We start from the raw sequence: 13380 nt of genomic DNA on the forward strand, positions 1-13380 counted from the left end.
AAGTGGCCAATGATTAGATCCTGGTTTTGCAATCCTCAGAGTAGATGTTTCACCTGAGAACAGGTAGCAGACAGGAGTGATAACTCTCTGCCATCTCTTTTCTAAGACCGTCAGTCTTAGCCATCCCTGTGATCCTCAGATCACAGGTGGTCAGAACAGAAAGGGACCTTCTTGGTAGCCCTCTTTGTAATAAGGGAGGAAGCCACCGAAAAGCAAAGCAGTCCCAGAGCCAAGATGGGCTTCCTGGGTTAGACCTGCCGCTGCTATCTGGGCCTGGGCACTACTCTTTCTCCAAGCCCTCTGACTGGTCCCTTCTTCCTCCTACCTGGGCTTGTACTGTCTTCAAATCTACCTATTCCATCATCTCCTGAGGCTCCTTTTACCAGTGAGTGGGGGTGGTCACCTGAGGCTTCTCTTACCAGCTGGTGGGGATAGCAGCAAGAGCCACACCTTTGGCTAGGAGATGTCCCTAGAGGAGTGCACTTGGATGGGAAGGCCTGGCTTCATGAGGGAGTCGGAACCTGGGACCAGACAGCAACTGTGCTAACTCTGCCTCTCCCTCTGCAGATTCCACTCATCCCAGTCCAGCTGCCATCAGAGCCACCAACCTCCCCCTCCCTGAGTTCTGCTGAGGGACCAGCCACCTCACTGCCTCTGGGGCGCTGTGCTGGGCAGAGAGAGGTAGGAGGGCTGGGCACAGTGGTCTGTGGCCTCGCTGGCTACAGGCTAGTCGTTGGTACTCCGTTGCTGTTTCCTAACAGATCCCAGGAGATGGTTTGTTTGCCAGTGCACAGACTTTTGTCCAGGCTGGAAGTGTGAGCCCTCAGCTGTCAGCCTCATACCAAGAAAAACAGATCCCCACCCCCAGCCACTGGCCCTGTGAGCCAATGCATTAGTAATGCAACAAGAGTCATAGTTAATACTTACTGAGCTCTTACTCCATGCCAGGCATTGTGCAGAACACCTTGGATCTCATTGATTTTATTTTATGAAGTTCATGTAATTACCATCCCATTTTACAGATGACACGATGAAGTTAGAGGTCAAATAACCTACTGAAAGTCATATGGTTCGGTAGAACTGGGACTTGAACCTACACAGCCTGACTCCAGAGCCAGTGTAGTTAACCTCTATACCAGACTATACGATACCCAAGAAGAGGCTGGGTAACAGCCGGGAAGCGTTTGCATGGAGTCATCTCCGATCCCCTGCTCCCACTGGGGATCAGGTCAGCGGGGTCAGCTGTATGACTTGAGAAGGCCTGGGCTTGCCTCCAGTGACTAACTTAGGACTTGGCCACATCACACCCCCTTCTTGAGTCTCTATTCTTTCTGGAGCCTGAAAAAATAGACAGGCCTTGCTACCCTAGGACAAGCATAGAGGTCATAGTTGTAGGTGGTCAGTCCTGCTGTTCCAAACAGAAGTGGGGAGCGGGAGATGAGATAACCCAGAAAGGGATGTAGGGTGCCCGCCCAACCCCAAGTGTATCGGGAAGAAGAGTTTGGGTAACCAGGGCTCAGCAACCCTTGAGGAAGCTGAGCCGTCATATCCCAGGAGCTGTGAATTCTTTTTGGGGACGCAGACACAACCAGGGCAGCTCTGTTCCAGGCACACTCAGTTATGCCCAGCTAATATGCTGGACCTGGAACAGGATTCCAGCTACACATGGTCTCCTGCTTATGCCATTTCTCCCCCAAGGTGTGTTGGGAGCAGCAGCTGCGGCCAGGAGGCCCAGGCCCTCCAGCAGCCCCACTCCCAGCGCTGGATGCCCTATCCCCATTCCTTCGGAAGAAAGCCCAGATTCTGGAGGTGCTGAGAGCCCTGGAAGAGACTGACCCCCTGCTTCTCTGCTCATCTGCTACCCCCTGGAGGCCTCCAGTCCAGGGTCCTGGCTCTCCAGAGCCCATCAATGGCGAGCTGTGTGGCCTGCCCCAACCCGAACCCTCTCCCTGGGCTCCCTACCTACTACTAGGCCCTGATAGCTTGGGAGGCCTGCTGCACTGGGAGCGCCTCTTGGGGGTCACGGTGGAGGAAGAGGGTACTGGACGGCCCTGGGGCCCTAGCAGGGGTTCCCCCCAGGCCCAGGGCACCAGCTCTGGCCCACACTGTGCCCCAGGCAGCAGCTCCTCTTCCTCTTCTGATGAGGCAGGTGATCCCAATGAAGCACCCAGCCCTGATACCCTGCTTGGTGCCCTTGCCCGCAAACAGTTGAACCTGGGCCAGCTCCTTGAGGACACAGAGTCTTACCTACAGGCCTTCCTGGCCGGGGCTTCAGGCCCTCTCAACGGGGACCACCCAGATCCTGGGCAGCCATCCTCCCCAGACCAGGGGCCCCCACAGCTGTCCAAATCCAAAGGCCTCCCCAAGTCAGCTTGGGATGGGGGCACCCCAGAGGCCCACAGGCCAGGCTTTGGTGCTACCTCGGAGAGCCAGGGGCCCCTGCCCTTCCTCAGCATGTTCCTGGGTGCAGGGGCTGCCCCACTTGGCTCACGGCCTGGCCACACCCCCTCTTCATCTCAGGTGAAAAGCAAGCTCCAAATTGGCCCCCCTACCCCTGGGGAAGCCCAGGGACCCCTTCTGCCCTCTCCAGCAAGAGGTCTCAAGTTCCTGAAGCTTCCTCCAGCCTCGGAGAAGGTCCCCAGCCCAGGAGGCCCCCAGCTCAGCCCCCAGCTTCCCCGGAACTCCCGAATCCCCTGTCGGAACAGTGGCTCAGACGGCAGCCCCTCCCCACTGCTGGCCCGAAGGGGTCTGGGTGGAGGTGAGCTGTCCCCCGAGGGGGCGCAGGGCCTGCCCACCAGCCCTTCACCCTGTTCCACAACCCCGGACTCTGCACAGCTCAGACCCCCCCAGTCAGCCTTGTCTACCACACTGTCCCCAGGACCAGTGGTGTCTCCCTGCTATGAGAACATCTTGGACCTTTCCCAGAACACCTTTAGGGGGCCTTCTCCAGAGCCACCTCCATCCCCACTGCAGGTGCCCACTTACCCACAACTGACTCTGGAGGTACCACAGGCCCCTGAGGTCCTCAGAAGCCCTGGAGTCCCTCCCAGCCCTTGCCTCCCAGAATCCTGCTCCTATGTGAGCCCCCAGGAGAAGAGTTTGGACAAGGCAGGCTTGGAGTCTCCCCATCCTGGCCGCAGGACCCCAGGCAGCTCATCCAAGAAGCCCAGCCAGGGGTCAGGGCGGCGACCTGGGGATCCTGGCTTCACACCTCTGCGGGACAGACTGGCAGCCCTGGGGAAACTGAAGACGGGCCCTGAGGGGCCCCTGGGCCCAGAGAAGAATGGGGTGCCAGCCAGGCCTGGCACTGAGAAGGCCCGGGGACCAGGGAGGTCAGGGGAGAGTACTGGGGACATGGTGCCCTCCACCCCCAGGCTCCCTGAGCTTCCAGAAGCTAAGGGGGCCCTGCGGGGGGCAGTGGCCTTAGGCACAAACAGCCTGAAGCAGCAGGAGCCTGGACTCGTGGGGGATCCTGGGGTCCGAGTCTACTCCTCCCACTCCATGGGGGCCCGGGTGGACCTGGAGCCTGTCTCACCAAGGAGCTGCCTCACCAAAGTGGAGCTGGCCAAGAGCCGGCTGGCAGGGGCCTTGTGCCCCCAGGTTCCCCGAACCCCTGCCAAAGTGCCAACCTCAGCCCCCAGCCTGGGCAAACCCAATAAGAGCCCTCATAGCAGCCCTACAAAGCTACCTTCCAAGTCCCCCACCAAGGTGGTGCCCCGACCTGGGGCCCCCCCAGTCACCAAGGAGCCCCCCAAGCCTGACAAGGGGAAGGGCCCACCTTGGGCAGACTGTGGCAGCACCATGGCCCAGCCCACACCCCTAGCACCTGGCCCCGCTAACCCAAGCCAGGGCCCTGAGGGACCTGCCCCACACTCAGCCATCGAAGAGAAGGTGATGAAAGGTATCGAGGAGAATGTGCTGCGACTCCAGGGCCAGGAACGGGCACCCAGCACTGAGGCCAAGCATCGCAACACCAGCAGCATCGCCAGCTGGTTTGGCCTTAAGAAGAGCAAGCTGCCAGCGCTGAACCGCCGCACAGAGGCCACCAAGAGCAAGGAAGGGGCCAGCGGGGGCTCCCCACTCCGGAAGGAGGGCAAGGTAGAAGCCCGGAAACTGGAGACCGAGAGCCTCAACATCTCCAAGCTGATGGCCAAGGCAGAAGACCTGCGCCGGGCCCTGGAGGAGGAGAAGGCCTACCTGAGTAGCAGGGCCCGGCCCCGGCCTGGGGGCCCAGCCCCAGGGCCCAGCACAGGGCTGGGGCAGGTGCAGGGCCAGCTGGCCGGCATGTACCAGGGTGCAGATACCTTCATGCAACAACTGCTCAATAGGTGAGGGCCTGGGGCTAGTCGGCAGATGCTGGGTGGCTGGGGCACTTTTTCCCTCTGTGGGCATACTTGGGTCTGGAGCTGGGCATGCCTTTCCTGGGATCTTGGGCTTCCCAGAGGTCAAAAGGGTAAGATGCCACCAAAACATCTGGGGGCTAGTGACCTGGCCTGGAGAAAAGATTGGGGCATGGATCAGAAGTCTGAGGTTTAGGGCCGGCCCGTGGCTCACTCGGGAGAGTGTGGTGCTGATAACACCAAGGCTATGGGTTCGGATCCCATGTAGGGATGGCCAGTTAGCTCACTGGGTGAGCATGGTACTGACAACACCAAGTCAGGGGTTAAGATCCCCTTACCAGTCATCTTTTATATAAGATCCCCTTACCGGTCATCTTTTATAAAAAAAAAAGTCTGAGGTTTATATCCCAGCACCCCTCCTCGCTGGCTACCTGATGGCAGACTTGCTGAGACCCAGTTCTCATTTGAAAAGTTGACGGTTCATGTTTTCCTGGATTGTCTCCACATCGAATTGAGGTAGCCTGTCTAAGGTGTCTGCATATGGTAGTTAAGTGAATGCTAGATCCTAACTATGGGGTGATGAAGGTCTTCTTCCTCGGGAAAGGGCCAAGGAGGGTCTCCTTCCCATCATGCCTTTTGGCTACTGCCACAATGGGACCTGTGGTTTACAGAAGGGATCCACCCACCTTGGGGTTGCTCTGTCTGGGCCAGGTGAGGCAGAAAGTCCACAGGAATTGGGCCCGAGGTAGGGCGGCATATGGTTTGGATGGCAAACATGCTCAGAAGTTTGGCTGGAGCAGGTGGGGTGTGTCTTGCATGCACCAGGCTGTGACCAGGTCTCCCAGTCTACCTGTAAACACTGTCAAGCAGTCTCTAGGCTTGACCCTGGGTAGCTTTGAGGAGTTCTCCCACCTTCTCCCTGCCCCTGATGCTCCCTAGGGTCCCTTTCTGTTGCTAGCGTCAGGAGGGATTGGTGGGAGCAACCACAGCCATATGTCCCCTTCCCCAGGGTGGGTGTCTGGGTGGGCCAAGGCCTCCCTCACCTCCATCTGCACTGTTGTCCCTAGGGTGGATGGCAAGGACCTGCCACCCAAGAGCTGGCGGGAGCCCAAGCCTGAGTATGGGGATTTCCAGCCAGTGTCCTCTGACCCCAAGAACTCTTGGCCAGCCTGTGGGCCCCGAAATGGCTTGGTGGGCCCTCTTCAGGGCTGCGGAAAACCTCCTGGAAAGGTAAATTCTTGGGGCAGGGGCTGGGTAGAGGGACCCGGGTCTCTGGCCTTGCCAGGTCTCTTACCCCTTGGAGAGTTCCTTTTCCCCACAGCCTGGAAGTTGCTGGATGCATCCATGGTCTCTAACGGGGGACTGGGGAGGGGAGAGGGGTTCCTGAGGGCCGGCCAGCGGCCTGTGGGGACTTTCAGACCCATACTCCAGAGGCCTTAATACTCCTACTCCCATTCCCGTATCCCTGCTACCCAGAGGCATGGGGAGGGGCTTAGGGTGGGATATGAATGGACTCTGAGGTCTCCTGTACCCCACCTAGCCGAGCAGTGAGTCAGGGAGGCGGGAAGAGATGCCCTCAGAGGACAGCCTGGCCGAGCCAGTGCCCACCACACACTTCACAGGTCAGCAGGGTCAGGAGCTAAGGATGGGACCTACCCCTTACCCCTGCCCACTTTACTCCTTCCTGTCACTACAGCAGGTGCCAGGCCCTGAGTGCCATCTTGATGCCAAGCACCAGCTGGGCACTGGGGCTACACGGGAACAAGTCTTCTCCTTGCCCACAGGGGATACTCCACCTCCCTCCCCTCCTCAAGCCCAGGGCAGGTGGGGGCGGGCGGGCAGGTTCTGTAGAATGAGCCTGTTGGGACAGGAGCGGCCCTGTGTAGGGGTGGGGCCAGGCTGGGGCAGGAGGCTGGAGGAAGAAGGCAGAGGGGCTGAGCTGCACGCAGCCTCATACTCTTGACCTGCCTCCCCTCCCCAGCCTGTGGCTCCTTGACTCGAACCTTGGACAGTGGCATTGGGACCTTCCCACCCCCAGACCATGGCAGCAGTGGGACCCCCAGCAAGAATCTTCCCAAGACCAAGCCACCACGGCTGGAGCCCCCAATACCACCAGCTCGGCCCCCACCCTTCACCAAAGTCCCCCGCCGTGCCCACACGCTGGAACGGGAAGTGCCAGGCATAGAGGAGCTGCTGGTGAGCGGGCGGCACCCCAGCATGCCAGCCTTCCCCGCACTGCTCACCACTGCTCCAGGCCACCGGGGCCATCCGACCTGTCCTGATGGTGAGTGTCCAGGCAGGTGAGTGGGATGTCCCCGGGAGCTCCCCTGGGAGCTGGAAAGCTCTTTCCACCTTCCCCTTGTTCCTGGACAGATCCCTGTGAAGACCCAGGCCCTACCCCTCCTGTCCAGCTGGCCAAGAACTGGACCTTTCCCAACACAAGGGCAGCCAGCAGCTCCTCTGACCCTTTCTTGTGTCCACCCCGACAACTAGAGGGGCTGCCCAGGACGCCCATGGTGAGAATTACAGAAGGGGAGAGGGAACAATACTGTGGGCAGGACAGAATGACATGGGGAGACCAGTTCCTCCAGTGGGGTACAGCTAGTGTCTTGCACAGTCTTGGTCCGAGAGAGGACTGAGGGAGCACCCCCTTGGATGCCCCCCTGGGCAGCCCACCTGCCTCTTTTGGAGAATGAGTTTCTGTCATTCCCTGGAAACTTGGTAGGACTGTGCTTAGTTGTACCCCCAGCATGCTGCCTCCAAAGTGTGTCCCACTTCCATGGGATGCCCCATGGGACCCCCCCCCCTTAGGTGGGCAGAATGCCCCTCGGAGCCCTGTGCCTCTCAAGCTGGGCCAAGAGGTGGAGAGGAGCTTCCTCCCGAGCTGCTTCTCCTTCCCCAGGCCCTGCCCATGGACCGAAAGCGGAGCATGGAGCCTGGTCGCCCGGCCGCCACACCCCAGGGCCCAGCATTTGGGGGCAGCCGCACCCCCAGCACATCCGACATGGGCGAGGAGGGCAGAGTGGCCAGTGGGGGCGCTCCAGGGCTGGAGACCTCCGAGTCTCTCAGTGACTCGCTCTATGACTCGCTCTCCTCCTGTGGGAGCCAGGGCTGAGGGGCTGCACCACACCACGGCCCCCTCTGGAGTTGGAGACCACAGATTGGACTGGCCCTCCATGCCCCACCCCCTCTCTGAAGGGACCAAGGAGGCAGGTGGATAAGAAGGCAAAGGGGTCCCTGGCACACTCCCCTGCCCACCGCTGCTGTGGATGAGATGATGCGCTCAGCTCAGGGAGAGACCCCACCCTTGGTCCCTTCTCTCACCCAGAGTAAGGCTCTTCCTCTAAGGGGCTCGGGGCTCAAGGCCACTGTGTCCCAGCCCCCAGCTCCTATTATAGGCTGAGCCATCTTGTGGTGCTGGGCTTCCTGCCCACCAGCTGTGCCATCTCTGCCCAACCTGGCTGCTGCCCTGCCCCGAAGCCCCCACGGGGCCATTCCGGAAGCCTCCATGCTGGTGGAGTTTGGGGGTGAGGGGGACGAGTTGCCTTCTCTCTCTTCCCTAGTCCTCCCTGCTGTCTGGATGGTGCTGCCCTCCTCTGCCCCATGTCTTTGGGGTCTGTTTGTCTGTCTTTTTTGTTGTTTTTTTTTATATTAAAGTCCCTGGCCCAGTCCTCACCCTCCATCCCTGCACTGCGGTTAATTTATCTGTTGTTAATAATGCGGCTGCTCTGCTTCCAGCCTCTGCTTCTGCCGTATCCCTAATAAAGCGTGGAGGCCCCTCCCTACCCCTGCCTCTGCTTGTCGTGTGGGAGGATTCAGGGATGGACAGGTGGATGGATACTGCGTGGGTGCCAGGTCGAGAGCCCTCAGGCGCCCTTGTGAGGCAGCCCCCCTCCATCAGGGGAGCTGGCTGGAGTCACCCTAGGGGGTAATAGAGGGCTGGGGAAGTGGGGGCTTGGTCAGGGCAGAAGGCTGGGCAGCCCCTTGGAGAGAGAGGTGGGGAGGAAGCCCCTGTATGTACTAGGTAGGCTAGGACTTGCAAACGCTAAGCTTTGGGGGTCACAGGGTAGATAGAGTTAACTGTCTATATAGCCTCCTGCTGCCACGAAGCAAAGTGAGGCACAACTGGGTCTCAAACTGTGTCCACCTTCTAATCTCGCCTCACACTCTGGGCTTTCCCCAGGTTCTCTTGCCCCTATTTCTACCTCAGACGTCAACCAGAAATTCCCCCGGCTCTGAAACTCAGTTTAGGAAGGGGAGGCCAGGAATGAAGCTGTGGGGAAGGATCCAGGCTTCCAGGAGTTATTTCGGAGTCCCCACATGGCATGAGGAAGCTATGGGGTGGTTTATGGTTTATGGTTTATTTCCCGTTGGGCAAGGAGTGGGACAATGACCTGAAGGTGAACCAGGTAGCAACCAGCCCATCTCACGCTGGCCAGCCAGGTTGGACCTAGGAAGGCCTCCTTCCTGCCCAGGTTGCAAGGTGTGGTGTTTCTTGTCCAGAGCACCCACTTGACACAGCCTACACTTGCCACCTCCAGCTCTGGAGGCCACCTGGGCAGCGTGCACGCTTGGAACCCCTGAACTTGTGGCTGGGATTCTAGACAATTCATGTGTGGGAGGTGGGGGCCCCATAGTAGACACATGGTCAACATACCCGCTTCATGTTGGCACTGCAGGCTTGCTAAGCCAGGGCCAGGGGTGCCTGGACAGGAAGTATTGCAGGGCCTGTTCATAACTTAGTCATGCCACTGGACACCTTCTTTGTACTCTGTCCAGACCAAAGAAGGTTGCGGTGTCTCTAGCCCTGGAGTGTGCCCTGAGAGCAGTGAAATAACTCTCTCATTAAAATAAACACCTACTGGCTAGTCTAAGCGCAGTGGTGGTTGTAATTGATCACAACCAGTTACAGATTTTATTTGTTCCTTCTCCACTCCCACTGCCTCACTTGACTGGCCTTTTAAAAAAGAAGAAATAAAAAAAAATAAACAAACACCTACCATATTGACCAGCTTCAGGATTCCTAATCCCTCCATAGCCCTGCCCAGGAAGCAGTATCATTACCTTCAGATGGAGATATTGAAGCTCAGAAACGTTTAATGATGCCCAAGCTGAGAAGTGACGGAGCCTATGGGAGTGGCTCCTCGTTGGGTGTGTAGCCTTGCTCTCTTCTGCCTGGAATTCAATCTCCTCCTTTTTCGGCCTGTGGATCATTCCTAATGTGTAGGGTTTGAGAGCACTAGATGGGAAGTCAGGGCTTAGCCACTGAGTCTGGTTTTGTCAGAATGTTGCAAGACAGAGAAGAGTCAAGTCAGATGAACTGGTTTTGTTTAAAAGTCAGGATCCCAGTTTTCTTACCTGTCTTCTACCTACACGTTCCTATCTCACTGTCCCTTCTGCTTTTGTGGGCTTAAATGTAATATTACCAAAAAGCTGCAAATCTCTGTCTCTTGCCAGGTAGTCTCAAAGAAATCTACCATCCGTCTCCCAACTTTATTTCTTGGTTTTTCAAGCCCTTTACTGTGCTTGAACTTGAAGGATTACCTCATTTCCTAGTTAGAACTGAATTGCTTGCCTGCAGGATATTTCTCCTGTTTCCTTTCTGGGAAGGAGTTTGGCCTGGTGGGTTTGACTCTCAACTCTACCTATTCCAAGCCGAGACCAAAGGGTCCATCCACATTCACATGCACATTGGGATCTGATCAGTCTGCTCCTGGGCTCTGTTCTCTGGTGTTTGCAAATGCAAGGTGTCACCATGGTCCCCCAGGCAATGTGAGCTGATGGGAGAAATGTCCAGATACCAGGGCAGGAAATGCCTGTCACCAGGTAGTATCAGCCACACCTAGTGCCTGGAGGCAGCCCTTCCCTACCAACTTCCAAGGTGGGAACTTTGCCTTCCTAATTCCCCCAGCTTGCTGCTAAGGGACACTGGGCCCAGATGAGCTATCCTGCAGCCCACATAATTTTGTGTGCCCTCCACATGGGTCAAATATTTCATCTGAAATAATTCCATGGAGGGAACACACAGGTGAGTTTAAAGATTCTTCCAGGAAACTGATTTCTTCTTGCACTTCAAGGAAGTGTTTGGCTAAAAGACCACTTGATCCTTACTAGGGCAGAACACTTCACATCTCTATTTGCAACATATGCTTGCAGAATTAAGGTGATCTCACTGTTTTCTCCAAGAACAATGGGTGAATGTTTGCCATACCATTGTGCAAGACCCTTTCTGCTGGGTTTCCCAAACAAAGGAAGCCAAAACTGCCAGACCACCTCTCCCATCCCCCCAAATGGCATCAAGGCATCAGCAAAAGACTATGAAAAGGATTTAGGTTCCTTTTGACTGGGCACTCTGCCTTTTGTAGGAAATGTCCCAAAAATGTTAACTGAGGTTTTTTCTGGGTTGCCAGTGGCTTTTCTTTTCTCTTTTGCCCTTTTCTAGATTTTCAATAAATAGTATGTTTTGTTTTCTTTATCAGAAAAAAAGTTTTAAAAAAGAAACAGTCATGCTCTGCAGCAAACTCTAGATATATACCCCCATTCTGTAATCCTGTGTGAGTTAATTCAAGCATATAAATAATTTTTTAAAGCCACATGCATTTGAAGTAAAGACAGATGAGCACATTTCTATGATCTTGGAGTAGAGAAAAAATTTTTTTAACTTTAAAAAAATTATTAAAAACATAAAAATTATGAAAGTATATGTCCATGTTTTTTTTAAAAAAAAAACTGATTGATGGCCGTAGACTGTACTTTGATTCTTAATGAACCACCTGCCATTGCCATTCTCACTGGATAAGTGTACTCATACTCTATGCTCTTGACAATATTACAAAGCAGATGGAAAAGAATTCCAGCACTGAAAAAAAAAAAGTAATTGAAGCTGAATGTTATACAAGGAAAAGGAAAAATCTTCATACTGTGACCCCCCAGTCTCACTCCCTAGGCACCCTGAGTTAATTGGTATCCTTTCAGACATGCACATACACACAAGCCACACAAGCATGTTTATGTTTATTTACCTTGTATTAGATAATGGGATATACTCTATAGTTATTGATCTGCTTCTTCTCTTTAGCACTTACTAACATATCTTGGAGATCTTTCCAACACCCATGAATCTCCATTATTGTACAGGGTATTTCACTATATGGCTGTGCCATATTTGTTCTGTCATGACAAACAATGCAGCAGTGAACATCACATATGTGTCTTTGGCCACTTACGTATTTCCACAAAATACATTCCTACAGATGGAATTACTGGGTCTTGGAGTATGCCTCACTTAAATTTTTATATGTAAGTAGAACTATCTCCCCAACATCTTCCACATCAAGTATTATCAGACTTTTTATTCTTAGCCGATTTGATAGGAGTAAGAGATCATGTAGGATCTTGCAGCCCAGTGTAGGGACTTTGGCTTTTACTCAGAGTGAAATGGGGAACCACTGGAGAGTGATGAAAATAGACTGTAGAGGGCATGTGTGGAAGCCAGAGACCAGTAAGGAGGCCTCTTCAGTAACCCCACTGAGAAAAGGTGGTGACCTGGACCAGGCAAAAGCAGTAGAGACAACACGAGTTGCTAATGTAATTGATGTGAGGAAAGGAGAAGAGTCAAGAATAACTCCAAGGGCTTTGGAGCAACTGGAAGGGTGAAGTTGCCATTAACTAATACTGGGGAGACTGGATAGAGCAGACTTGGTGGCGGGGGGATCAGGAGTTAAGTCCTGGATATGTTAAAATGAGATGCCCGTGGACAACATCCAAGGGAAACATCCAAGCAGTTGGTTATAGAAGTCTAGAATTTAGAAAAGAGGCCCAGGCTGGCAATATAAATTAATAAGTCATCAGAGTATGGATGTTATTTAAAGCTAGAGGACCGGATGAGATCACTAAGGGAGTAAGGAGAGGAAAAGTCTGAGTCCCAACCCCGGGATTCTCCATTCTTTAGAGGTCAGAGGAAAGGAGGAAATAGCAAGGGAGATTGAAAAGTGGTACTGGGAGAATGTGGCGCCCTGGAAGATAAGTGAAGAAAACATTTCAAAAAAGATTAAACGTTCAGCTGTCAAACTCTGCTGACGTGTCTGGCAAAATAAGAATTGAAAACTGTCTTTTGGATTTAGCAACATGGAGATCACTGGTGACCTTAAAAGGAGCAGAGATGGAAATGAAATCTGTTTGGAGTGGGTCAAGAGGAAATGGGAAAGGCAGAATTGGAGTACAGACATCTCTTAAGTTGGGGAGAAGAGAGCAGGAGAGGGACAGGGGGTCAAGAAATGAGGTTTTAATATTTTCTAAGTCTTGTTTTTGAAACTATCTCATACACAATGTTTCAAGTACAGTTCAAAGCAGTTTTTTCTCCTAAACGATTTGAGAGTAAGTTGATAGCCCATCACCCCAAATACTTCATTGTTTTTTTCCTACAAGGACATTTTCCTATATATCCCCAATACCATCATCAAAATCAGGAATTAATATTGACAAAAAAGTGATCTAATCCTCAGACCAAATTCAGGTTTCACCAGTTGTCCAAATAAAGTTCATTACAGCCAGTTCAAAATCACACATTACATCTAGTTGTCATGTTTTGTTAGTCTTCAGTCTGGAACAATTCCTCAGTCTTTTCTTGACTTTCATGACCTTGATATTTTTGAAGATTACAGGCCACGATTTTGATTTGTCTCATTACTAAGGATGCTCACGTTTATTACTTGATTAAATTGATGTCTCTGAGGCTTCTCCATTGTACATTTACTATTTTTCCCTTTATAATTAATAAGAACATTGTAGGGAGGTACTCTGTAACTATATTAAATTAAATATTTCATTTTCACCAAAAATTCTATTCATTTATTTATATCAGTTTGGAATCTTAGTTTCCTATTTTATTCAATGGTTTATAATCCATTACTACCATTATTTACTTCAATGCTCAAATTTTGCATGATTTGGCCAGCAGGAACCCTTTCAAGCTGTATTCTATGTTTTTTTGACAAACTCCCATTATATTTTGAGGACTTACTTTGTGTCCATAACATGC

At 53.3% G+C, this 13380-nt stretch overlaps 1 protein-coding gene across 3 annotated transcripts in view; it reads left to right on the top strand.

Annotated features, from left to right (window-relative positions):
* NCKAP5L (NCK associated protein 5 like) overlaps positions 1 to 8117 on the top strand; it is a 35187-nt gene extending 27070 nt beyond the window's left edge. For 2 of the 3 annotated variants that reach the window (XM_063075152.1, XM_063075153.1), the window contains 7 exons: positions 568 to 681; positions 1699 to 4328; positions 5408 to 5570; positions 5881 to 5962; positions 6322 to 6624; positions 6714 to 6856; positions 7243 to 8117. In XM_063075152.1, coding sequence (XP_062931222.1) covers positions 568 to 681; positions 1699 to 4328; positions 5408 to 5570; positions 5881 to 5962; positions 6322 to 6624; positions 6714 to 6856; positions 7243 to 7455 — 3648 coding nt within the window. In that variant the 3' untranslated portion in view covers positions 7456 to 8117. Of the gene's footprint in view, positions 1 to 567; positions 682 to 1698; positions 4329 to 5407; positions 5571 to 5880; positions 5963 to 6321; positions 6625 to 6713; positions 6857 to 7242 lie in introns of those variants that run through there. The other variant, XM_063075154.1, reaches the window with a different exon arrangement.
* Positions 8118 to 13380: the final 5263 nt, after the last annotated feature.

The sequence above is a fragment of the Cynocephalus volans genome, chromosome 12 (assembly GCF_027409185.1).
Source record: "Cynocephalus volans isolate mCynVol1 chromosome 12, mCynVol1.pri, whole genome shotgun sequence".
Classification (NCBI taxonomy): Eukaryota; Metazoa; Chordata; class Mammalia; order Dermoptera; family Cynocephalidae; genus Cynocephalus; species Cynocephalus volans.